Here is a 25,823-nt window from a genome sequence, read left to right as displayed (position 1 = left end):
GGAAGGTATTTCCTACTCGCAAAACCCCATGGAGCCACTTTTTACTTCTTCTCTTCTTTTTCTTTTTCTTTTGTGGTGGATCGTTTTACCTCATGTTGTTTTATTCTTATTTTTATTACTTTTGCATATTGGTTTGACGGAGCTTGTCTTATCATAGCTACTTCATCCAGGCTTGCAGAGTTTTAGTTATAAAAAATGAAGCATGCTTATTTGAAAAAAAGCATATTTTGAAAAAACTCACATATTACAGACGTGTGTAAAGGTGAAGGTCAGCCTGCATCCTTCTTCCACCTACAATCCCCATTTCACGTGTCAAAGGGTAACTGTTATCAACAACTCGGTACAGGTCCTTCCACACCTGTCTCTTTGTCTATATGAACATATATAGGGTAGGCCCTCAGTGAGTGGAACTCCCAGGGGACTGTCACAAACTGGTCAACATACAGAGGTGGTCACTGTAAGGAGCTAGGCCTGCTGCACTCTGCATACATGTGGTGCATGGCCAGTCTACAAAAATTAGGTCAACCTAAGGAGGTGGTCCGCTAAGAAGGTTCCTCTGTGTTTAAAATGTACACATACAGTTCTGCAACTTGCATTATTCACTTAAAATTAGTAGGTATAAAGATACTCATATTCTTTTTTTTTTTTAGAGTTTATTCTGACAGTTTTTGCTTTTGTAAAACATATATTTCTGTTGGCTGTTAGTGCCACTCCCCCACTTGTGCTGATATCACCCCACGTATTTTTCATAAGGAAAACAAACTAAATTTGGAATTAAATTCTAGGAGAGAAAACTAAGGAACCATAGCCACACATTACAAAACAGAGGAACCTGACTAAAGCCATTTTGCAAAATCACATTTAAATAGATAAACTTTCTGATTATTAATAAAAGTTTTACACCATTGCTGAATTTCACTTTTCCTCAATCTGCTGGTCTGATGAGTTAAATTGGAGGCTCCAAATCAGCAAATTCTAGGGAAAAAGTAAATTGCTTTGTTACAATAAAATTTTATTATGATGAAGTTCTTAAAACAACAATAATAGTTTGTAGAGTTTAAGATAAAAAAGTAACAAAGATAAGTGTCAAAATCAGAAAGATTCCTGGAGATAAGAGTTACTTATGTTAATTTCTATTCCCTTTTTAAGTTTCTAGATTTTTTTGGTGAATTTTCCTGGGTAGAAAGAATAACACTATTATTGGCTATAGTAACTTTATTTTGATTAGTTGTTAATTTTCTCTAAATGATCTTTCCTTTAAAGTTCAGTGATCAATGGAAGGAACGATTTGAAAGTAGAACCCTGTAGGAGTAACAAAAACATCTGAAGATATTCCAATCCCCAAGAGAGACCTTGGTTTAAGCAGTTCATTAGAATTACCTCACTCATATTCTTTTTAAAAGGATTTATCATTAACCAATCTTATTAATGGACATTTAAGTTGCTTTCAGTTTTATTGCTATTAACAACCAACCTGTGGCCTGGTTGAAGTGAGACCATTCTTCCTACCCTCCCAATTCCGTTTTCATTCAGTTCTATGGACCATATGGTGTCTCAATCTTGCTTCTTTCTTTTATTTATTTATTTTTTTGTAGAGACAGAGTTTCACTTTATCACCCTCAGTAGAGTGCCGTGGCGTCACGTTCACAGCAACCTCCAGCTCCTGGGCTTATGCGATTCTCTTGCCTCAGCCTCCCGAGCAGCTGGAACTACAGGCGCCTGCCACAACGCCCGGCTATTTTTTTTGTTGCAGTTTGGCTGGGGCTGGATTTGAACCCGCCACCCTCGGTATATGGGGCTGGTGCCCTGCCCACTGAGCCACAGGCACTGCCAGTCTCAATCTTGTTTCCGAGTCACCATGTCTTGGTGTTCATCTTTTCTCTCTTTCTTACTCTCCTATAGCCAATAAGTTGCCAGCCTACTCTTTTTGCCTGGCAATTCACCATTTCCTTCTACCCTGTTACCACTGCCTGAGTCAGCATGCTAACACACTCTCCTGTCTTGCTGGGACTGTGGCAGAATTCTTATCACTCCTTACCCCTTTGGTTATCTTGCAATCACAGTATTCTTCCTAAAATGAAAATGTGACTGTATCCATCTCCTCCCTAAAACTCAAATAGCTCTCTTTTGCCTCTAGGGTAAAACTTAAATTCCTTGGTGTGACCTGGCTCTGTCTTCCACACACCTCATCTTTCATCATTTCCCTCCCTACCCCTGAAGGCTCTGGAAGTACTAACTAAACCTACTAGGTCATCTCAAAGCCCTGTGCCTTTCCACATTTCTGTATCCCATTTGTATGAAGACTCCAATTCATTCTTCAAAACCAAGTTCACCATCAACTTTGGTGATACACCTGGTGGGGCTGCACCACTCCCAACCCAAGTTTATTTCTCTTTGGCTTATTTGATTACATTACATCTCTGGAGGTGGGACTCTCATCTAATTTATCTCTCTATCCCCAAGACCTAAGAAATATTTGTGCATTAAGGGATATCCATGGGAGCAATGGATCTATGCGTTCATGCTCTGTGTCCACTGTCCCTCACTCAGGGCCAAGGCTGTCTTGACTCTGAGCAACATGAGCCTAAAAGTATGGAGACTTAACAAGGTGAGGTAGAAAACACACAACAGGAGAGAGTTGTCTGGAAAAGAGAAGTGGTTGGCAAGGGTGACCCCTGAAGGCCTGGTTTTATCTCATTCTTCCTGGATTTGAGGATAATGTTGAGGGCTTGTCTCTATCCGTTCAACTTTGCCGCTGTTTCCCAGAATGATGACTCAAAAGTCACCACTGTGTTCCTTTCTGGGATTTGGAAGGTAAGGTGAGGACTTGGAAGGGATTCAGGGACACTTCGTTAAATTGGGTCAAGACGCGTCTGTTCTCCACCTCCATCCTGGCAGTGACACCATTGGAAAACAGTTCCACTATGATGAAACAGCCAGAGAAGAACGGAGCTTGCTTATGCTCTTTGTTTTCCGTTTTAATTATGTTCTACAAACTATGTCTTTTAGAAATGAACTATCAATCTTGCCCACACTGGAAGAAAGATTGCCCAAACAACCCTGGGTCAGTATTCTGGAAATTGGTTTCCCGGAGGGTAAGTACCAAGTAGCAAAATTCTAGAATTTTGGAGACCAGAGAAATTAAGATGTCATCCAGTCAATGGTTGGTTTTAATCCTTTGAGGATCACAGACCCTTTTAGGAATCAAAGTGTAGGCTAGGATTCCTTCTTCAGATAAAGGTTTAGAAGACATTTCAGGAGATTTGCACGTGCAATTTTAGAGCATTTGCAAAGGGTCGGTAGGCTCCCACTGAAGAATCTCTGCTCTTCTACATTCTTTGGCTGCCAGGAAGGTGGGGCTTGGTTGAATCATCTGAGCCCAGTGAGGGTCAACCGTAGATTCCTGGGAAAGTCTTAAAGATCTATATTTATGGACAGTATGTGTTAGGTACAGTCCATAGCTCTTCACATGAATTAAAATCTTTGTCTTCACAAAACCCCTCTGAGTAAGTACCTTGAGTACTGTGCCCTCCTTACAGATGACCAAATGGAGTTGTAGGCCTGTAATCAATCTCCAAGTGCACACGGTAAGGGGCAGGTCTGGGGGTTTATCCTAAGTTGTCTGCTCCAGATCCAGAATCTGAGGTGGGGAATACTCACCACCCCATCTTCAGCTATTCTGACTTCACTCAAAGCTGTCTGACATACTTATTTTTCTTGTAAGTTGCTTCTTTGCAAGTGGGCAAGGAAAACCTTATTTGTAAGTTCATTCGGGAAAAAAGAGACAGGAAGGAAGAAATGAGAAAGAACAAGGGCAAAGGAGTAAAAATACACTAATTATAACTTCCCCAAATTAAACGTGGACATTTGAGGAGCTAGCTCAAGTGGAAACATGCATGTATCTCAGTCTAGCTGTGCTGCTATACCAAACTACCTGAGACTCGGTTATTTATAAAGAAAAGAAATTTATTTTCTCACAGTCCTGGAGACTGGGAAGTCCAGCACTGAGGTGCCAGAATTCGATGTCAGGCTAAGAATCTGTCTGCTTCTGAAATGGTGACTCTCGCTGTGTCCTCACATGGCAGATGGGCAAAAAGGGCCTTGCTGGTTTCCTTGAGCCATTTCATAAGGGCACTAATCCCATCTGAGAGGGTGGAGCCCTTATGCCCTAATCACCTCCTAAAGGCCACATCTCTTAATACTGTCATGTTGGGTCTTAGGTTCCAGTCTATGAATTTAGGGGGAGACACATACATTCAAACCATAGTGGCATATTTATGAGAAGCCCTGAGTTGTCTTCCCTGTGCCATTCCCATCTAGTCCTCCCTGCCGGTAGTGTGAGAACGCACAAATCCCCATGTTGAAGGTGAAGAAGCTAAGACTCAGAAAGTCAGTGACTCCTGCCAGGTCACTGGGCCCCACCTGGGTCTGCCTCATTCTAAAGCCTGCTCCTCAATTTTGGTTTTTAAATTTGCTTATTGATTCTATCTTTTAAATAGCAGCCTTGAGGGTGATGCCTGTGGCTCAAGGAGTATGGCGCCGGTCCCATATGCCAGAGGTGGTGGGTTCAAACCCAGCCCTGGCCAAAAACCACAAAAAAAAAAAAAAATAGCAGCCTTGATTTTCTTCAACTCCCTGTTGGCACTGAACTTAACCTCCACCCTAAGGGGATTCAGGTCAACCCTGTTATGGCAGAGACAGGGAAATAGCTTGGAAGTTGAAGTAAGGAAATCAAATTTAAATTTGGGTGGATTTCTTAACCATTCTGATGTTCAGATTCCTCATTTGTTGAAAGGAGATCAAAATATGCCTATCTCATTGGGTCCCTATGACGTTTAAGTAAGATACCACGGTCCCCTGTATAACTCAGAATCTATCCATCCATTGTGGAGTAACTGCTGTGGGCACTGCAGAGTTTGTGCTTGTGTCTGAGAATAGTTTTTATTTATTTCATTACTGCATGTTCTAGGGCAGTGCTGTTGATAAAACATTTAAAGCCAAGTCACATTTTATATGTAGGAAGCACTTACCTGTGTTCCCTGCTCAGCCCTTGACACTAGCAGGTGCAGGTGATTGAAGTGCCATTGTGACCTAGCTGCTCCTTCATATTTGCTAATCACTGGAGAACATATCTGGGTGCCCTTCTTTTCTCAGACTGGCTCCTTTCTTTTTCTGACAATAAAGGCTGTGTTTCTTGGTGCGATTCTCCACCTCACTTCCATGCTTCCAAGTAACGTGACCTTAACGCAAATTGATTTAATACTTACCTTGGGAGTAGAGGGACCCGTAGGTGGCACCTTGGAAGCTCTCTTTTGAGTTAGCACTTGTGATTAATACCAGCTGGGCTCCATCCCTCAGGTCACCACCCACAGGAAAAAGACGGAAGCAGCACTGGATTCAGCGCCAAATCCTTAGTGCTGTTCATATCCCTTGCAGAATCAAGTCCAGACTGGTGGCCCTCCAGGAACCAACTGTCTACCCAACTTTGGCCTCCACTGGAGTTTTCCGCTAAGCACACCACCATTCTCTTGACCCCCGGGCCTTTCCTTTCACTTCTGCCTCAGCCTCACCTGGTGAATCCCTGCGCATCCTTCCATCACTCTTTTCCTCTTCTTTCCCAATCTCTGCCATCTAGCATTGTATTTCTTTCTTCTTCTTTCCCTCCTTCCCTTCTCCTTTTTCTTCCACAGATTTTTATTGGGCACCTTTTCTGAGCAATGTGCCAGTACAAGCATCCAGAACTGCAGAAGCTCATGGCTTTCCTGGAGCCCTTAGTGCTGATGGCTAAACAGACTTCAAGCTCATGTCACAGTGCAATGGAGCTTGACAGAGGGAATGGGATGTGGGATATTGCAGGGTTCGGAGAGGGGACCGGAGCTGGTCCCAGGGGCTGGGAAGGCCTCCTGGAGGAAGCATGTTGGTTGCTTTATTTTGTTCATTTTGTTTTCTCTGGTGCTAGCAATCAGTCCTGCTGAGTATTGCATGAAGAAATAAAAATTCCTTCTCAACCACATTCTTTGCTTCATTCCTTCAGTCCGCCTTTCTCTTCGTGCCCTTCCATGCCTCAAGGTCACCTTCTTTTACCCCAGTTTCCCCTTTTGTGGTGTTCCCATTTCTCTTACCCTGTTCCCATAGATGAAGGGGACTTCTGACTTTTAATCCACCGAATTTAGCAGTACTGTGAATGATGATACTGCACTTCATGGTTGAAAACTTAAAGAATTGGAGCAACCACTTCAAGAACCGTGACATGAAGCATAATCCCTCCACTGGCTTGGGATGAACATGATATAATCTGACATTCGGTGCTGTAACCCTACAGGATATTACCTCCTAACCAGCTATTGCTAAGCACTGTTTTGAATGGAACTGCTGGGGCAGGGGATTACATTTTCAAGATAAAGAACAACGGGCGTCTGTCTTTTAAGTTTGCAGAAGCTGCCTGTGGCGTGGTCCAAGTCGTGCTCAATGGCTCCATCAGTAACACCTTTGACAGAAACAGGTACTCATTTCTCTGCATCCTACTTTCAAGAGTCAACACAGCCTCCTGTGGGGTATTTCAGCCCTAGGAAGAGTGTGCTTATCCTCTTTCAGGTCAGTTCTGAAGATCTGGGCTGAAAAGGTATACATTTCATATTTTCTGGAAAGGTTTGTTTAAGTCGGTGCTTTTGTCTCATTTCCCCTTTGCCTAAAAATTCTCTTGCAGCCCTGGGAACCCCTGCACTGCACCAGCCCCCGCTCTGGTGTTCTAGGGGCCTGGTGTAATTTTCTCAGCAGTCTGTCTTATTTTACTCCACCCCACCCACTGCCCACCTTTGTTCACATGGCTCCTCTGTGTGACCTGCCTCAACGGCCCCCTTCCACCCATCTTAGTCTGCACCATCTGTGAAGATCTGGCCTGACTCCTCTCTCCTGCACAAAGGGTGTGCCTCCTGGTTCAGCAGTGAAAGTGCTGTCCGGACGACAGGACAGCTTCCTTTATCCTGTACAGGCCTTGTCAGCAATGTACTGGAGAGATTAAGAGCAAGGATTCCAGAGGACATTGTGTGCTGCCCCTGTGACCTTAGACGAGGCATCTCACTTTGTGAGCTCCTGAATATGTACCTGAAGAGGTCATGGTGATATGAAGATTAACAGAGCTAATGCATGAAAAATGCTAAGCTTTTTTTTTTTTTCCTTGAGATAGAGTCTAGCTCTGTCGCCCTAGTAGAGTGCCATGGTGTCATAGCTCACAGTAAGCTCGGACTCTTGGGCTCAAGTGACCCTCCTGTTTCAGCCTCCAGAGTAGCTGGAACTACAGGCACCCACCACAATGCCCAGCTAGTTTTTCTGTTTTTAGTAGAGACAAGGTCTCACTCTTGCTCAGGCTGATCTTGAACTCCTGAGCTCAAGGGATCCTCTCTCCTTGACCTCCCAGAGTGCTAGGATTATAGGCATGAGCCATCGAGCCTGAAAAATGCTAAGTTCTATGCCTAATAGCAGGGGAAGTGCTCTACAAGGATCAATTACTATTCCTTCACTTCATCCTCACCACTGAGATTGGCCACACCCACGTCCTCCCTGTCTGACCACCTTCTGTGCTTATACTTTTACCACATTGATTGCCTTTTTGACCTTTGGTCTCTAATCTTTCCCCATCCAAGGCTGATTGAGGGGAAGAAGCATATATTAATTTGTCCTGGGAACACTAGGTACCCCAAATTAATTTTTCTTCTCTCCTGTTTGGATATTTAATTCCACAAAGATGCCTTTGTCCTTTGGTTTTCTTCTGATCCCAGTATTTTGGGTGATAAAGTATTAACATCCCAGCATTTTATAATCTGATATTAGGGATTCAACTATTTGCAGCAGGAAGGGCAGCTGTCAGAGACTGGCAGGGAAGAGTTGAGGAGTGGGACAGTAGCAGGCCACCAGGGCCTTGCAGAGCACTGCTGCTCAGAGTTCACTGGCCAGGTGAATCACCTGGGGATTGTTCAGCTGTGGATTCATGCAGCAGGTGGTGGATGAGATTCTGCGGGTCTAACTGGATCCCAGGTGTTGCTAATTATGTTGGTTTAAGGCAGTGTTTTTCAATCTTTTTTTAAAAATCTCACAACACACTTGAACCTATCGCTAAACTTCCACAACATACTTAAATTATGTTGATTTTAAAAAAAGAGTAAAAAAAAGGAATATACTTACTGTGCTTTGAACTTATTTAGAAAATGGTTTACTTAATGATCTTTAAAAATTGCTGGAGCACACCTAAGATCCTCTCACAGTGCACACTGTTAAAAATCCCTAGTTTAAGGACTTCTCTTTGAATATCAAGGATTTTTTTTTTTTATGATAAGGAAATTCTTTTTTTTTTTTAATTTTTTTATTAAATCATAACTGTATACAATGATATGATTATGGGGCATCATACACTCACTTCATAAACCATTTGACACATTTTTATCACAGTGGTTAACATAGCCTTTCCGGCGTTATCTCAGTTACTATGCCAAAACATTTACATTCTACATTTACCAAGGATTTAATGAATCAATGGCTCTGTACACATGAAGAATCTTATTTTGAGAATTTTGTTAATTGAGGGTCACTTAACATGAGAGAAAGTGTTTCTGATGGTAGTCATGGGTCAATTTCAAAGGGTAGGTGTTAACCAGAGGCATGTGCCTACTGTTTTTTAAGGGAGGGTATGGATGTTTTAGTTGGGGTTGACAACAATGTTCTTTGTCTCTTTGATTTTAGCACTTTTGGAAGTGTGGAAATCTTCAATTTGATTCCAGAAAAGGTTCATACACTACAGGCCTGGGTGATGCATGATATCAGAGGAGGTTCCAGGTATATCTTACTACTTTGTACCCAAGGGTTATTTTATGAATTAGTCCACGAAAGAATACACAATCTTAAGAATGCATTGGGAACAAACTGGTTCAGGAAATGAATGGGGCCTTGTGCTTCATTTCGCCCATCCCAACAGCCTCTCATTTTTATTTTTTTTTATTGAATCATAGCTATGTACATTAACGCAATCATAGGGTATAGGGTGCTGGTTTTATATACAATTTGAAATGTTTTCATCACACTGGTTAACATAACCTTCACAGCATTTTCTTAGTTATTGTGTTAAGACATTTACATTTTACACCTAGTAAATTTCACATGTACCCTTGTAAGATGCACTGTAGGTGTGGTCCCACCAATCACTCTCCCTCCACCCATCCTCCCCCCTCCCCTCCCCTCCCTCTCCCCTTTATCTCCACACTGGGCGGCTACCTGCTTCCCGCCTATAGCCTCCCTGCTGCCCTGGGAGCTCATATAGGCTGCACATCTGCTTCACCTCTCTATGGTATGGCCTTGTCCAAGGCCCGCTACAAAAAAAAAAAAAAAGGTAGAAAGAAACTAAAAGACTCAAGAAATGTTGTGAGATGGTGTAATTTTAGTATTTTCTTCTTCCTTTCCCAGTGAATCATGCCAGCGTCCCCCCTTAAGTGACCTGAAATTGATTATAAGCAAAAGGAATATTACATTTATCTGCCATGATAACTACAGGTAATTGATTTCTTCTTGAGGAAAAAATGGCTGCCAGGCCATCTATAGGGATTTTCTTTTTTCTTGGTCTCCTCCAAGCTGAGAGGGCTGTATGAATCTCTCTTGGGCTGTGACAAGGATCTCAGATGGTGACCTATGGTGATCTCTGCCTACTCCCACCAGCCTAGCCCAACAGGCCTTCCTGGCCAGTGGTCTTCACTTCGCTGTCCGTCTTCTGCTTCATCCTTGTGTTCCTTCCCTACCGGCCTCCAGCGGAACTTGCCTGTGAAGCTCACATAGACTTTAAGGGTATATTTCCTAGTTCCCGGTGTGAGTGGCCTGGCCCAAAACCTGTGCTTGCAGGAGAACAGAGTGTTATTTTACCAATACCTTTCTCCCAGGTTGTAAAATCCTTATCAGTTGCCACAGTTTTACATGTGAATTTTCCTCAGTTAATCTGGGTGTAGATGCCTAACTTGGTCAGATGCCATGTGGCAGTCTACCAAGATTCACTTTTTATAGATTTAAAAAATGTCCAGGTACGGTGGCTCACGCCTATAATCATAGCACTTAGAGAGGCAGAGGTGGGTGAATTGCTTGAGCTAAGGAGCTCGAAACCAGCCCGAGCAAGAGCAAGACACCCTCTCTACTAAAAATAGAAAAACTAGCTGGACACCATGGCTGACACCTGTAGTCCCAGCTACTTGGGAGGCTAAGGCAGGAAGATCAATTAAGCCCAAGAGTGTGAGGTTGGCTGTGAGCTATGATACCATGGGACTCTAGCCAGGGTGACAGAGTGAGATACTCTCTCTATATATATCTATCTATAATATAGATATTATATATCTATTATAATATAGATATTATATATAGATATAGAGAGAGAGATTAAAAAATATAAAAATGTAAAATTAAAAAATACTAGTAATCCATGTTTACTGGAGAAAAGTTTTAAGGTAAAGATAAGTATATATGTTTAAAGTCATCTGTAACTCTATTTTCAAAATGGAGATCCCATATAAGCACACTCATTTTTAAGTAGTTGTGCCCAGTAAGATAGCTCGAGTTTCCTGCGTGTGATAACTTAGAGTCAGACTGATGCAGAAAAAAGATGCTTTTTGAAGAATGCAGAAGTTAAAATGCTAGAATATTTTTCCTTCCTCTTTCATGTCACCACTGTCCCTCCAACCAAAGGCAGGAGGATAGATACAAGGGACTCTCACTAATGGCTCCTGTTCCCCAAATGACCTGATGTCTTTATTAGTCAGCTGGCTTGTGTCTGGAGACTGGAGACTGTGATCAGAAAATTGCGTGAGCCTTCTACAGAGGTTGGATGGGAAACAGAAAGAATGAACCAGTAACCAGGAAAGAAACCTTGCAGACATCTGACCGGTGTCAGTTATTCAAATATATACATATATAGATAATATATATTATTTATAATATATTAGAACATGTTATGTGGAGAATCCCAGGTTACCATATTGCTGAGGATGGAGTGACCCTATACTTAGAGCTGGCCCCAACTGGTCATGACTGTTGGCTACAGGATGCTCCAGAGATGACCCCTCACAAGGGTAGGTTCTGACATCTCTCCCTTCTGGAGCCCAGGCAGCTATGTCTGAGGATGTGCCTCTTGCTTTACTCACATTTAGCAAGAGAAGATTTAGCTGCAATTTAATGAACCACTTTCCCCACCGCTCCCCTCCCTAACAATGGGCCAGCAACTCCATGGGATCCTGTTGCTTTGTTATCTCATTTTTAGAAATATAATAGTCATTCACCTGCTAGATATTTACCTAAGGTTGATGCAAAGGAAGTGTGGTCCTCTTCCTGACATCCTCCAGCCTTCTCCCAGAGCATCTTAGCCCCTGTGTGCTGCCTCTGACCCTTTGGTTCAGCCCTCCCTCAGGAAGTTTCTGCAGAGGGGAAAGTAAGTTATCCACAGAAGGCAGGGGGCGTGCCTGCTCTTGGTTGCTAGTTCTGCTTTTTATCATCAATTGACATTGATAGCTCATGCGTGTGACATGTTAGAGCCAGACATTTGTTCTCACCTCCACTTATCACCATCAAAACCCTTCTCAGTATTTCTTTCTTTCTTTCTTCTTCATCATCTTCTTTTTTTCTGAGACAGAGTCTCACTCTGTCACCCTGGGTGGTGTGCCATGGTGTCATTGTAGCTCACAGCAACATCAAAACTCTTGGGTTCAAGCGATCATCTTATCTCAGCCTCCAGAGCAACTGGGACTACAGGTGTGCACCACCATGCCTGGCTAGTTTTTCTATTTTTGGTAGAGACTCACTCTGGCTCAGACTGGTCTTCAACTCCTGAGCTCAAGTGATCCACCCATCTTGGCCTCCCAGAGTATTAAGATTACAGGTGTGAGACACCATTCCTGGGCTCAGTATTCATTTATATGAAACTAAATTGGGCCACACATCAAATCATTTCTCAGTCATGTTATTGTAGAAGATGTGAAGTGGTCAGTTCATACTTTTGCTGACAAAAGAGTCTCTTTTTCTTTTTTTTAAATTTTGGATTAATAGGAGGGTACATTTGATTAGGTTACATTGTTTGCATTTGTGAGGTAAAGTCAGTTGTAGTTGAGTCCTTCACCCAGGTATGCCGTATAACCTCTACATCATACCCATTAGGTGGGAACGTAAGGAACTCTCCCACTCCCCTTTTTGAATTTAACTGCGTTTTTCTCTCCTGTAGTTGTTCATCTACTAGTTTCAACTTAGTATGGAGTAGCTGGGATGCTTGCTTTTTTCATTCTTGAGATACTTTGCTAAGGGGAAATGTTCTTCAACTCCATCCAAGTAAATACAAAAGATGTAAAGTCTGCATCTTTTTAATGCCTGAATAGTACTCATGGTATACATATACCACAGTTTGTTAATCCATTCATGGGTTGGAGGGCAGCTGGGTTGTTTCCACATCTTTTCAACTGTGAACTGAGTTACAATAAACATTTGAGTACAAATGTCTTTATGATAAAATGATTATTTTTCTTCTGGATAGATACCTGTGGGATTGTGGGAATGAAGGGAAGGTCTACTTTTAGCTCTCTGAGGAATGGACTTCTTCCATTAGAGAACTGAACCACAGGTGTCTCATGCGGCCTCTTGATCTCTCCGTCTTCTTTCTTGTCACAGGCTCATCAGGTTCATTCAGTGTGTGCAGAATCCTGAGCGTGCCCCTTGCAATGCTGCATTCTGAGCCGACCAAATTTGTTCCTGAGTGTCCACCAACACACGTCACTCACAGACTCACTAGTGGAGACCTGAAGATTTTGGAGGGTCCTCTGTTATATCCTCAGCACTTAAAGATGGAACTCTTTTTTTCCCCAAAGCCTTAGAACAACTTACGTTATCACATAGCTTTTATTGTGATCGACTAATATTCAAGAAAAAAATTATTGTATAAAATTAGAACAAATGTTCTATACAGGGCAGCCATATAATGTGTGCAATTTAAAATCGTTGTCTATTTTAAATCGCACAAAAACTTTATGGCCACTCTGTATTATTTCATTTTTTTGGTGATGTTTTTATATTGTTTTTATACTGGTAAAATTCTTGCTACTGACAAACGACCACAACAACCCTCTCCTCTTAGAACAAGCAAGTCAAAATAAATAGTAAATAAATAAATAAATGCCTGGGTTTTTCGGAAAATGTTACATTTCCAAACAAATGACTTGGTCTCATAATATATTTTTGTGCCCTTCCTACAGATAGTCACATTGCAAGCTCCATGGCCATGGGTCGTGTTGGGGAACAGTATTTCATAGGATATAAGCTACTCATGGACTTGGTACTGTTACTTCTAACCTTTCTTTTTTTCTTTTTCTTTTTTTTTCAACAATTTTTTTTTTTTTTTATTAAATCATAGCTGTGTACATTGATATGATCATGGGGCATCATTCACTAGCTTCACAGACCACTTCTAACCTTTCTAACAGTGTTGTGAGGCTGGTATTATAATAATCTTTCATTGTTTATGTGAAAAAATGGAAGCTCAAAGAGGTTACATAATTTGCTCAAAATTCATACATTCAGTGTCAAGGTAGAGCCCGAAGTTGAACTTAGCTCTGTCCAACTGCAAAGCACATGTCCTGTCCTCTCTCTTTCTATAATACCAACCTGACAGTAGCTTGTGCTCCCTTCAACACATGCCTGCTGGATGAATTTGAATACAATACAATCTGGAATGTGATTCATCTGGATGGCCTCAAAACAGATGTGCTGTTTTCTCTTCTTCTTCTTCCTTCCCATCCTTGTGTGTGTATACGTAATGAGCAGTTAAAATGTATTTGTTCCTGATACTGGTGATTTACATTTCTTCCCTTTTTCATAGATTGTTCTTGCTTAGGATTTACCAATTTTATTATCTTTTCAAAGAACCAACCTCTAGGGTTGATAATTTTTTAATTTCTATTCAATTGCTTTATGCTCTTCTCTTTACTATTAGAAATACAGAAATTCTTTCTAATTTCTTTAGGTATATTTATGTAGCTTCTAGAGATGAAACCTGAAACAGATCATTTTTTTTACATTGTGCATATGTACATTTTAGTACTATGAATTTTCCTCTGAGCTCTGTTTTAGCTGCAGCCTTAAGTTTTGTTATCATTCAGTTAAAACTATTTTGACATTTCATTGTCATTTAGAGATGTGTTTCTTAATTTTCAACATCTGGAAATTTTCTGGTTTTTAAAAAACATGTGTGTTGAATAAAACATTAATAAACTAGCTTGAGACTCCTTCAGGAAATGTGCTTAGTTTGTTGAAAATTGCATAAATATGGAGTTAGACATCTCTGAATTCATGTTTTGGTATCACTTTGTGATCTTGAACAAAATGCCTAACCTCTCTGAACTTTGGCTTTCTTGCCACTCAAATAAGCATCATAAACTTAAATTAGAACAAAAGCTAGATTAAACATCCAATAAAATGTGTTGACTATTGGCTTGGTGCCCATAGCACAGTGGTTAGGGTGCTGGCCACATATACTGAGGCTGGCGGGTTCGAACCTGGCCCAGGCCAGCTAAGCAACAATGACAACTGCGACAGGAAAATAGCTGGGTGTTGTGGCGGGCGCCTATAGTCCTGGCTACTTGGGAGGCTGAGGCAACAGAATCGCTTAAGCCCAGGAGTTGGAGGTTCCTATGAATTGTGACTCCACGGCACTCTACCTAGGGTGACATAGACTCAAAAAAAAAATATATATATATATATATTGACTATTAGAGAAGACAACAAAAATTGAGTCTAGCACAGAGATTTGCAGATTAGCAAGCTCTCAGCTAATGGTGGTTCCTTTCTGCTTTCTCTGGTTGACAATCCAGTTGCCTTCAGGCGTCCTTGCAGCCATAGCCACTGTGGTCTTTCTCAGGATTCTTCACTAGCCCCTTCTCTCATGGGAATTTAGTCTTGCATGGACAAGTCTTGGGTGTTTGAGACCAGTTCTGATTGAGATTCAGACTTGCCTCAATTAGCTCCAGCTGCAGCACGTTGTCAGACACGGTCCCTGCCATCTCCTGGTGACCTGTTTATTTTCTTGTCAACACTGCTTTGTCTTGTCATCATGCTCAGCTGCTGATTTCCAGATTCACTGATGTCCTTGCTCACTAGGATACCCGCCTTGAAGTGGCTGCCTGTGCCAGAAAAGTTTTGTTCTTCACGTCCCCTTCCAAACTTGAAATAGATTAGAAATCAATTTGAGAGACTTCCCCTAAGAAGACTCATTTGAGTGCTCAAGTTCAGAGCCAGTGGAGACCTTAGGGGAGGCTGGTCCCAAGGTCTTCATACCATTGTTGTAGAGGCCCCGGGGAGCCATGCAGGGGGTCGGAGCTGGGGTACCGTGATGCCCCGTCCCTGCCTCCTTTCTCTCTGTACTTCCAGAGAGTATCTTGGATATCTTTGCCATTGACTGTGCAGCCCTGTCTAGCTCTAAGGACATTCTGACCGGCATGTATAAATAGAACCTCCCAAGTTCAAGTGACTTCTCTGCTGGATTAGTGATCTTACTCATAAACCTGCTACTCCATGTTTCCCACTCTGTTCTTATTTGCTCCAAAAATTCTCTTACCATCTCAACTTTCGTACACCGTCGTACTTACCCAAGGGCTGTGGGAATGACCTAGGCCTTAATACCCCTTTTCTATTAATAACTTTCTAAGGCTCACTATTTTCTGATGGTAATGGCCCCTGACTTTATCATGTTTGAACCACAGTTTCAAATAAATTTCTGAGATTTTATGTCACATATTTGAAAGGCTACACAAACATGTAAGTGCGTATGTATACGTGTGGATATATGCGTGCAGTCATACAACACTTAATAGCAGGGATGCATTCTAAGAAATGCATCATTAGGCAATTCTGTCACTGTGAGAACATCATGGAGTGAACTTACACAAATCCAGATGGTACAGCCTACGACACATCTCAGCTGTGTGGCATAGCCTATCGCTCCTAGGCTACACCCCTGTGCAGCATTTTACTGTACCAGAGGAAATTGTAATACAATGGCATTTGTGTATCCAGACATATCTAAAAAAGAAATATGTGGTTAAAATGTGGCATCATAATCTTATCTTCCAATACTGCTACTGCCATATAGGTGGCCCATCTTAACAGAAATGCTCTCACAACACACATGACTGTATATATTCTTTCTTGGTACAAAACAGTGTCTCTCAATTCACAGTAATTACTGCACTCAATGGGTCTTTCCACACTCAATGGGTCTTTCCACACTCAATGGGCCTGGAGTCATAGTTTGTCGACCATCTTTGTCGACCAAAGACTACCATTGCTTGGGTTCTTCCCAGGCATAGATAGAAATCACTGAAGCGAGTTATGCAAGTTTATCTCCCCTTTGTAAAGTTTAAGCTGTAATCCCAAGGTGCCTGCATGACTTTCCCTTTCTTCGCTTCCCTTCTTGTGATTATTAATAATTACTTGAGGCATCTTGCTTTCAATAACTTGATTTATGATTTTTGATTGAATAAAGAGATTTGTGGGAGAATGGCCCAGGGCTGCACTTGGTGGCTGTACTTGAGATGCTGCTGGCTTGGTGTACACCTCTCACAGGCATGGGATAGTCACATGTCTTATCAAAGCTCCAGGAGGTAGGCTGGAGCCTGGCTTTAAACCCAGGGGCTCTGCTAGTCAGCTCCCAGCTCCTAACCCCACACTGCCTGCCTCCGCAGCACTGGGACCATGTGATGTGTTGGTTAAGCATATTCTGGTTCATCTTCTGTCCCCTTCATTAGAAGGTAAGCTCTCACTGGGCAGGAGCTTGTGTCTGTTTCATTCATTGCCACATCCCTAGCACCAAAGCAAGTCCTAGTACAGACTAGGGGTTCAGCAAATATTTGCTAAATGAATTAATACAATTAAGTCAACTAAATAATGAATAGCATATAAAATCCACGAGGGAAAGTCTCTGTTTTATTTGCTGTAAAACCCTGGGGCCCAAAGGAGAAGTCGGCCTAGGGCTGGCCCTCCCATAGGTCTTCTTGAAGGAACCAACCAATAGGCACAGAGGAAATAGCAGCAGAGGCAGAAAGAGCCCCGAAGAGGACAGCGCTGAGATATCAAATGTGGAGATATTCCTTTCTACAAAGCGAGAGGCGGGCACGGCACCAAAATCTGCCAGGAGATCAAGGCAAACATGCAGTGAAGGTGAGCCACCGCCAAGCATCAGCCGGGACAGCTGGGCTGGCAGGTGCCAAGGAGCTCAGAGGGGAGGAGAGAGGGGGCAGCTGCTGTCTGTGGACTGGAGCTTTTTGATCTGTCAAATACAAAGTGTAATGTGTTGCCATCAAAGGGTTAAGGAAGTTAGACAAGATAAAGCCAGCACAGTAAAACAGCACTTCCTGCAATTAACAACAAGAACTACAATAAAAGTAATGAAGGTGATGAAGACTTTGGAATGAAGAGGAGAGTTGTTATCTCAGCCCTTGAGGGGTAGATGGGTCACGGAAAGCCTTTTCTGAATGTCAGAGGGCTTTGCCTGCACCTGTGGCGGGAGGCAGAGATTCTGGGGAGAAGAGGGTTCACAGAGTGCAGGTGGGGAGCCAGGTCCACAGAAGGCTGGCAGGGTGGGTCTCTGGGAGGAAGAAGAGAGGGGGCTGCTGCCTCACAAAGAGGGGAGCAAAGGGCAGGGCAGAGGGGCTGGCAGCAAGAGGCGAGTTTGATTGAGAAGAAAATATGCAGAAAACCAGGACAGCTCTTTTTGCAACTTAAATATGAGGCATTCTCCAAACTAATTCAGGCCTGATGCTGAGTTCCAGATGCTTGAATGTGTGTTCTCCATTCAGAAAGCTCTATTCAGATTGGGCTCTACTCCAGCCCACACGGGATAAAGCCAAGCCCTCCCCTCAAAGCACTCAAATTCTAGAAGCGAGAGAGTTGGACAAAGGAAATGACAAATTAATTTATTCACTTACTCATTTGTTCATCATTCTGTGAGCAAATTTATTTATTTTTTATTTTTTTATTTTATTTTTTTTGCAGTTTCTGGCTGGGGCTGGGTTTGAACCCACCACCTCTGGCATCTGGGGCTGGTGCCCTACACTTTTGAGCCACAGGCGCCACCCATGAGCAAATTTATTAAGCCCCGTTATCTACCAGTCACACCTCCAAGACGAAGTTGGTAGTAATTGTACATGTGAGTTTGTGTCCCTACTATCTGTAACCTTCTAGAAGGCTAAACCCAATAACACCATGTTTATTGGTTGAAACTCAAGTATAACATATTGAAAAATGATATTAAATCATAAAGGATGAAATAAAGGATGTCTTAAAATTAATATAAACAGCAGAAAATTAACCCAACTCTGTATCATATTGATAACATAACCACCCAGACACAAAGAATTAATAATTCACATCTGTGTGGAGGTAACATCCTGATGGTGCATTATTTATAGAGTATAGTCTAAGGGCAAAAGTAACCACAGATAAATCTTACTTCATTCAATAGGTTTGTATTGACATAGCCCCTGTTTTGTAAGTTAGACAAAATGAGCCCAGAGGCTATCTCCTCATAAAATCTAAGAAGATGAGGAAAACAGGGGTTAGGTTTACATTGGGGAATCACTGTGAGCTCATATTTGCAGACACAGAAATATTTAGCCACTCTGCCATTTTGCCTTATTTATTTCAATTCCTCTGACTCCCTGATTTAACAATGTGTTTTGGGTGCTTGCTGTATTCTAAGCACTGAAAAATTCCACTGAATCCTCCCAACTGCAATGTCTACAACCAGTATGTAAATGGTGAAAAAGTTGTCCAAGGTCACAGAGCTTGCACCTTGTTTTTATCTGATCCTAGGATCATGTCCACAATGTCAGGGATAAACAAGACAAGTCAAAAACTCCAGTCACACCTTAAAGTACAATGTTCCTCTGTGACACTGCACTTGACCTGACTCTGGAAGTAAAGAGCCCTATGGGTGAACAATAGAAAGCAGCTCCCTCCTCCTTTTCCTCCTCCTTCCCCGGACCCATCCCTGCCAGCCTCCTGTGGACACAGATGGCTCCCCCCACCTGCCCTCTGTGAACCGTCCTCTCCCCAGAATCTCTGCCTCCAGAGGTGCAGCCAAAGCCCTCTGACATTCAGAAAAGGCTTTTTGTAGCCCACCTACTCAAGTCTGACATAACTCTCCTTTTCTTCATTCCAAACTCATCATCACCTTCCTTATTTTTAATGTAGTTCTTATCATTAATTTTGGATTCCATTATTGAGCACCTACTCTGAGCTAAGCATTTTACTGCCATACCTGCTTTATCTTGTCTGATTTTGTCAACCTATTACTGGAGACATATTAAGCTGAGTATATGATAGATCAAAAAGCTGAATTAAGTCGGGTGTGATGGCTCATGCCTGTAATCCTAGCTCTCTGGGAGGCCCATTCAGGGTGATCATTTGAGGTCAGAAGTTCGAGAACAGTCTGAGTAAGAGCAATACCCCCATCTCCACTGAACATAGGAAAATTAGCCAGGTGTTGTCATGGGCACCTGTAGTCCTAGCTACTCAGGAGGTCGAGGATAGAGGATGCCTTGGACCCAGGGGTTTGAGGTTGCAGTGAGCTAAAGATGATGCCCTGGCATTCTTCTCAGGGTGACAAAGTGAGACTCTATCTCAAAAATAAAATAAAATAAAATAAAGGCAAAATCGTCTTACTCGTTAGTAAAAGCACTGGTGTTCATCTTGCAGAGAGATCTTCTCAAGTACCTGGGAGGCAAGAACCCAAGATTTTAGATACAGTCCTGCCAATTCCAGCTACATGCTCTGCGCGGGAACGCTACACATCTCTGGCCCTGTTTCCTCCTCTCTAAGAGGAAAGAGCCAGATGACAACAGGGCGTGACAGGCTTGAATGAGTCAAATGGCCTGATGACCTCTGTCATCTATGGTAGCAGTACCCACTCTGTTCCAACTCAGTTACATGATGTTTCAAGAAAAGCCAGAATCTAGACATTTTCTATATGACATTTTCCAAATCTTAAATTAAATTTTTTGGGGGGCCAGCTCTTTGGGAGAGGGTTTCTGAAGCCTTCGGCACCTCTGCGTGGAGGCAGAAAGCAAAGACTGTCTTGAGGAAGGCATGGGGTTAGGGTAGAAAGAACTTGCTGTGTGGCCTTGGACGAGTCCCTTTATGTCTCCAGGATTCAATTTTCTCATCTAATAAGGAAGCTGGACAAAGTGATTCCTAACGCTCCTTTTGTCCTAAAATTGTATGATCCCCAAACAGTGGAGTCAACAAATTGTCCATCAGCATATACCTGGGAAGGAAAGTTACATTAGGGAAGGTGACCTCACAGGAGCTTGAGGGACGCACTTGGGACCTGGCAGACCCTATAAAGGAAAGAACCAGGTATATGCACATTACAGTCAAGGCAAGGATGCCTCTCCTGTGCGCAAAGCACCAAAGCACCAGGACCAGGCTCTCCCGTGGTTTCCTGCTTCTTTCTCACCTCACGCCCTGGGATGCCCTGTTAGCGTCTAGCAGTTCATACAATGCTGTCCACCCTCCCTGATAAAGGAAGCCTAACTCAAGCAATTCCCTAATAAATACCTATGGTATCCTTGAAAAGGATGAACACTGCTAATTCCCAGGAGTCCTCACTATACTTTTGTCTGTCCCAAGACCAGAGAAAGTGGGGGAAACCACGTAAAGGGGCCAACACTCCAGACCTCTTGCTGCTTCTCTCCTGGTGGACACTGTGTTCTTGGGTGTGACTTGGCGTGGGATCACCATGATGGCCCAACTCATCATTTGGAAGGCATCAATGTATCGTGATAATTCACTCTCTATTTTGGCTTGGCAAAAATTCATTAGCAACCAGAAGTTCCACCAAAATGTCCACATGTCAATTAACTTTCATGTTAACCTTGTTTGAATTAAGTCAAAAGTTATTGCCAGCGAGATGTAATAAAGTATATTTATTTGGGCCAACAGAAAAAAAAGGCAAATACATCTTTGGAGAAGGAATAATATTTTAAAATATGTTGCTCACATTTTGTTCTTTTAGCATTTGAATGACAATGTATCAGAATTTCTCCCTGAATTGAAGACCAAATGGTCAGTTAAGAATGCTGTATATTGGGGCGGCGCCTGTGGCTCAAAGGAGTAGAGCACTGTCCCCATATACTGGAGGTGGTGGGTTCAAACCCGGCCTCTGACAAACAAACAAAAAAACGCAAAAAAAAAAAAAAAAAAAAAGAATGCTGTGTATTCTAAATACACATGTGGCAAAGAAGAACCAATGAATATAATCTTTGGGGCACAGATTCCTGATAGAGCTGGTAGACAATGGGAGTTGGTCCCAAACTGTCAAGTCCAAGTTCTAACTTCTTTGCTCCTGTTGTGTCCTTGTCAAGGATTCAGCACTGGAAAACTTTCAGGTTCCTTCTCTTATGCAATCTGAGGTCAGCGGGAAGTGCCTGTGAAACCTCTTTTATCAGCTTCAAAATGCAAATGATTCAGAAAATACTCAGGCTGTTCACTTTCAGTGCTAGAGAATTACGGACAATTCTGCATATCCCGAATCCCGAAACATTGAAAACTTGCTCTCCCTCTTCTGTTGAAATGACACATCTTATTTTTATGGGTCTTGGGCTTTTTGGAACGTGAAGAATTTCTGGGTTCACATCATATAAAAATTTCAGAAAGTCTGCATTGATAGGCCTGATGTAATGAAAATTTATTTATGCAAGGGTTGTTTATAAAAAATTTCTTATAACTGGGCAGCACCTGTGGCTCAAAGGAGTAGGGCGCCAGCCTCATATGCCGGAGGTGGCAAGGTCAAACCCAGCCCCGCCAAAAACTGCAAAAAAAAAATTTCTTATAACTTTGTATCTAATTACAAAACAAAGTGTGAGAAATATTCTCAAAAGGGAAAAAAAGAAAGTGAAAATCAGTTCTAATTCCACCACCCCAGAGTTAACCACCATTTTTACATTTCTGGTGTCATCTGACGTAAAGCCCAGCAAAGAGTAGAAACTCAGAAAGTACTACAAGGGTTTGACGGTTAATAAACTCATTCTAGAAAATGTGCTGTATACCTCATTGCTGAACCCCACTACAGTTGACGTTCAAAGCACTCCCCTAGGCTATCTGGTGACTGTGGTGACTTACTGATGACATAAAGGAGATCAAAGATAATATGACTCGAATTTCAAAATTGGAAGAGGATACAAGTATCCAAAACAGAGACTGAAATAAAAAAAAAAATAGACCTTCACTAAGGAGCATTGTGAAATTTTGGAGTTCAGGGAATAACATGACCAAAAAAAAAGTAGGTAATAAAGGAGAGCGAGAATTAGAAGGGAACTGGTTCTCTGAAGGAGGAGGGCAGAATATGAGAAAGCAAAGTCACAGGGGAGGAGAGGGGAACTTGACTCTCCTCCTTATTTTGTTTAGGGACAACCAGGCTTCAAGTCTGATCTCTGTTTCAGCTGAGAGAACAGGTCTCACTTGGTTTCCTGCTTTGAAAACCCATGCCCCAGGGAGGCACTTCACCCAAATAAATGACAGAATAAAAACAACAGACCCCTCCCTTATCACCAGGGCGCCTTTCTTGTTGATGCTTTATTGTGTTTTGTTTTTATTCCTGAAACCTCTTGTACCAAGAAACCAAGCTACCCTACAAAGGAATTTACAGGGGACCATTTTTATTATTTATTTACTTTTGAGACAGGGTCTCTCTCTGTCACCTGGGCTAGAGTGCAGTGGTGTCATCATAGCTCACTGCAGCCTCAAACTCCTGGGCTTAAGTGATCCTCCTTCCTCAGCCTCCTGAGTAAACTGGTACTAGAGGTGCCTGCCACCATTCCCAGCTAATTTTTAAAAATTTTTTACAGAGGGTCTTGCTATATTGCTTAGGCTAGTCTCAAACTCCTGGGTGCAAGTGATCCTCCCAACTCAGCCTTCCAAAGTTCGGGCATTAGAGATGTGAGCCACCACACCAGATCCTACCCAGAACATTTTTTAAGGTGCCATTCATTTTATGTAATCTTAACTCTCTGTCATAGAAAAAGAGCCAGACTAACGTGGATTAACATGGATTAATACAAACTTTTATTTAAAGAGACGCTTTCCTGGTTAAGCATACGATATTTGGATATTTTTAGACCTATAAACATTAAATGGCATGTGAGTAAAACATTGCATTTTGTGAATTTGGGAACTGAGGCCCAGAGAGATTAAAGAGCATACACCAGGGTTTATAATTTCTTAAGTACTCAAAGAAACCTCTCCAACCTCCATCCAAACCTAGTTCATTAGCCTCTCTAGGTACCCATGGTGTCCCTTCTCCTCAACTCCCAGCCCCTGGGGCACTGTCCCTCCTTCCAGGCCACATTTCCCTGGCTCTCTGGATTGGCTGCTGGTCCTATAACCCTCCTTCCTGTGCAGGGAACCACTGTGACTTGTCCCAGTTGGGGGAAGGAATTTGGTGATGTTATTTAATTTTGCAAATTAGCACTTGAAACATTCCTAGCTGTCAGCCATTGTGGCTACTACATTTCACACAAGGAGGGATGGTAGGAAGTGGTCACACAGCAACTTGATGTTGGCCTTTCACTGACCCTGGGTGAGAATTTGGGAAGGACCCATGAATTTCTTGGCCACTCTTGGAAAGTGACTACTCCTGGTTACTCTCATTTCAGGTTGTGAAACACAAGCACCTTCCAACGTTAGAAAATCCAAACGCAGAGAATTACCACCACTACGGTAGGTCTGGCCTCAAAGGCGGCTTTGCCCACCCCCTCCACCTCCCAGATAAAGCTGCTGGCTGCAGGGGGTGGGGCAATTGCTTCCTCTCTGTTCCTCACCCACTACTGCCATCTGCAACTCCACTGAGGTGAAGGAGCACCAAGAAGAGGTAACAGGTATGAGATCAGCCTTGCTTGACCAACACAATCATAACTGGGTGTCCTGCTTTTGGGGCCTGGAAGTTTAGATAGAGGAAATAAGCTCTAAGGTTCAATAGCTGACTGAGGGGACAATAGGTACCAAGAATATATTACATATTTCAAAATAGCTAGAAAAAAGGCATTGAGATGTTACCAACACGTAGGAATGATAAATACTCAATGTGATGGGAATGCCACGTACCCAGACTTGGTTGTTAAAGAGGGTATGCATGTATCTGAAGTGCTCACATGTGCCCCAATGAGTAAAACATTATGTATGAATAGAAGAAAAAAAATGAAAACAGACAACACTAAGTATTTACAACAGAAGGAATTTAATGCAGGGAATTGATTACACTAGGAATGAAGGAGGCCAAGAAAAACCAACTCGGGACCAGAGGTGACTAATGGATGGAAAACCAAGAGGAAGTGAATGTGTCACGAGAAGCCAGGCCACCTTGCTAGAGATGGAACCATGCTGAGCTCTGGAGGGGGCAGGAGTCACAGAGATGACTGACCTGAGGGGGAGCCCCACATCTCCCACCCCGGCCTTCAGTCTTCTCCCAATTCCTCCACCAGCTGAACCCAGCAATAAGCCAGAGGACCTGGGAGCCTGCAGGGGTCAGCGCCCCAGATGTAGGGACAGGAGCCAGCATGGTGGGGTCAGGTGGGTGTTCCAGGCTTAGCCACAGGTGACTAGTGTCACCCTTTCCATCTGGGAACCGTGACTAACAGCCTGCCTTTCTCCCTGTGTGTGCTGAGCTCCCGGCTGGAAGTCTAACTCCAGCCAAGGTCATTCCAGGTACTACATACACTCAAATAACATTGAGGCTCAAAAAGGAAAATTTAAATATCTTTGTCCTTGTTCTCTTAAGAAGCTTCTTAGCCCATATGAAAATGTTCACTTCTCCCCCAGGAACCAAGTCTGTATACTAAGAGAGAGGGAGAGTCCGTTTGTCAAACTACAGGTGTCCCAGTAAAACTCCCACCTAGGACAACACAGATGGTACCAAAAAATGTATACATATTTTGGGTGGCACTTGTGGCTCAAGGAGTAGGGCACTGGCCCCATATACCGGAGTTGGTGGGTTCAAACCCAGCCCCAGCCAAAAATGCCCAAAAAAAAGTATACATATTTCAAGAAAGGAAAAAACTGTATTAAAATTGTAATATTAAAATTGTAATACTTGTCTTGGCGCCTGTAGCTCAGTGGCTAGGGCACCAGCCCATACACCGGAGCTGGCAGGTTTGAACCCAGCCTGGGCCTGCCAAACAATAATGACAGCTACAACCAAAAAATAGCTGGGCATTGTGGCAGGAGCCTGAGGCAAAAGAATCCCTTGGGCCCAAGAGTTTGAGGTTGCTGTGTCTACCAAGGGCGACATAGTGAGACTCTGTCTCAAAAAAAATTGTAATCCTCAAGCCACGTTTAACTCCCGCAATTATAAGAGATACAAGATATAATACATAAATAACAAACATTTGTGGTATATACTGAGGATTACAATTTTAATACAGTTTCTTCCTTTCCTAAAATGTGTATACACTTTTTGGCACCCTCTGTAGATGTTTATGGAGTCACGGAAGATCTCCACGTTGGTGGAGCACAGATTTCTGGGCACTGCTCCCAGAATTCCTGTTTCAGCAGGTTTGGAAGGAAGCTTGGGAACTGACATTTGTGGGAAGTTCCCAGGTGATGCTGATACGGTTGGTCTGGGGACCACACCTTGGGAAGCAATCTTTCAGAGTGTGTATGGTTAGCAATTAGAAACAACATCAGGAAGGTGAATTCTCGTTGGCAAGAACAGTATCCCAAGGGTGTTCATCTGAGAAATCTCAAGCTCAGAATGGACCTGCAGAACTCTG

General features: G+C 42.7%; 1 protein-coding gene across 1 annotated transcript in view; it reads left to right on the top strand.

Annotated features, from left to right (window-relative positions):
- Nucleotides 1-13,383, top strand: part of CD38 (CD38 molecule) — a 36,702-nt gene extending 23,319 nt beyond the window's left edge. The window contains exons 4-8 of the mRNA XM_053577895.1: nucleotides 3,010-3,095; nucleotides 6,429-6,502; nucleotides 8,737-8,829; nucleotides 9,454-9,540; nucleotides 12,679-13,383. Coding sequence (XP_053433870.1) covers nucleotides 3,010-3,095; nucleotides 6,429-6,502; nucleotides 8,737-8,829; nucleotides 9,454-9,540; nucleotides 12,679-12,742 — 404 coding nt within the window. The 3' untranslated portion in view covers nucleotides 12,743-13,383. The remainder of the gene's footprint in view (nucleotides 1-3,009; nucleotides 3,096-6,428; nucleotides 6,503-8,736; nucleotides 8,830-9,453; nucleotides 9,541-12,678) is intronic.
- The last annotated feature ends 12,440 nt before the right edge of the window (nucleotides 13,384-25,823 follow it).

This window comes from Nycticebus coucang, chromosome 23, assembly GCF_027406575.1.
Source record: "Nycticebus coucang isolate mNycCou1 chromosome 23, mNycCou1.pri, whole genome shotgun sequence".
In the NCBI taxonomy this organism is placed as follows: domain Eukaryota; kingdom Metazoa; phylum Chordata; class Mammalia; order Primates; family Lorisidae; genus Nycticebus; species Nycticebus coucang.
The sequence above is the reverse complement of the archived record's forward strand: the minus strand, read 5'-3'. Positions and strand labels throughout refer to the sequence as shown.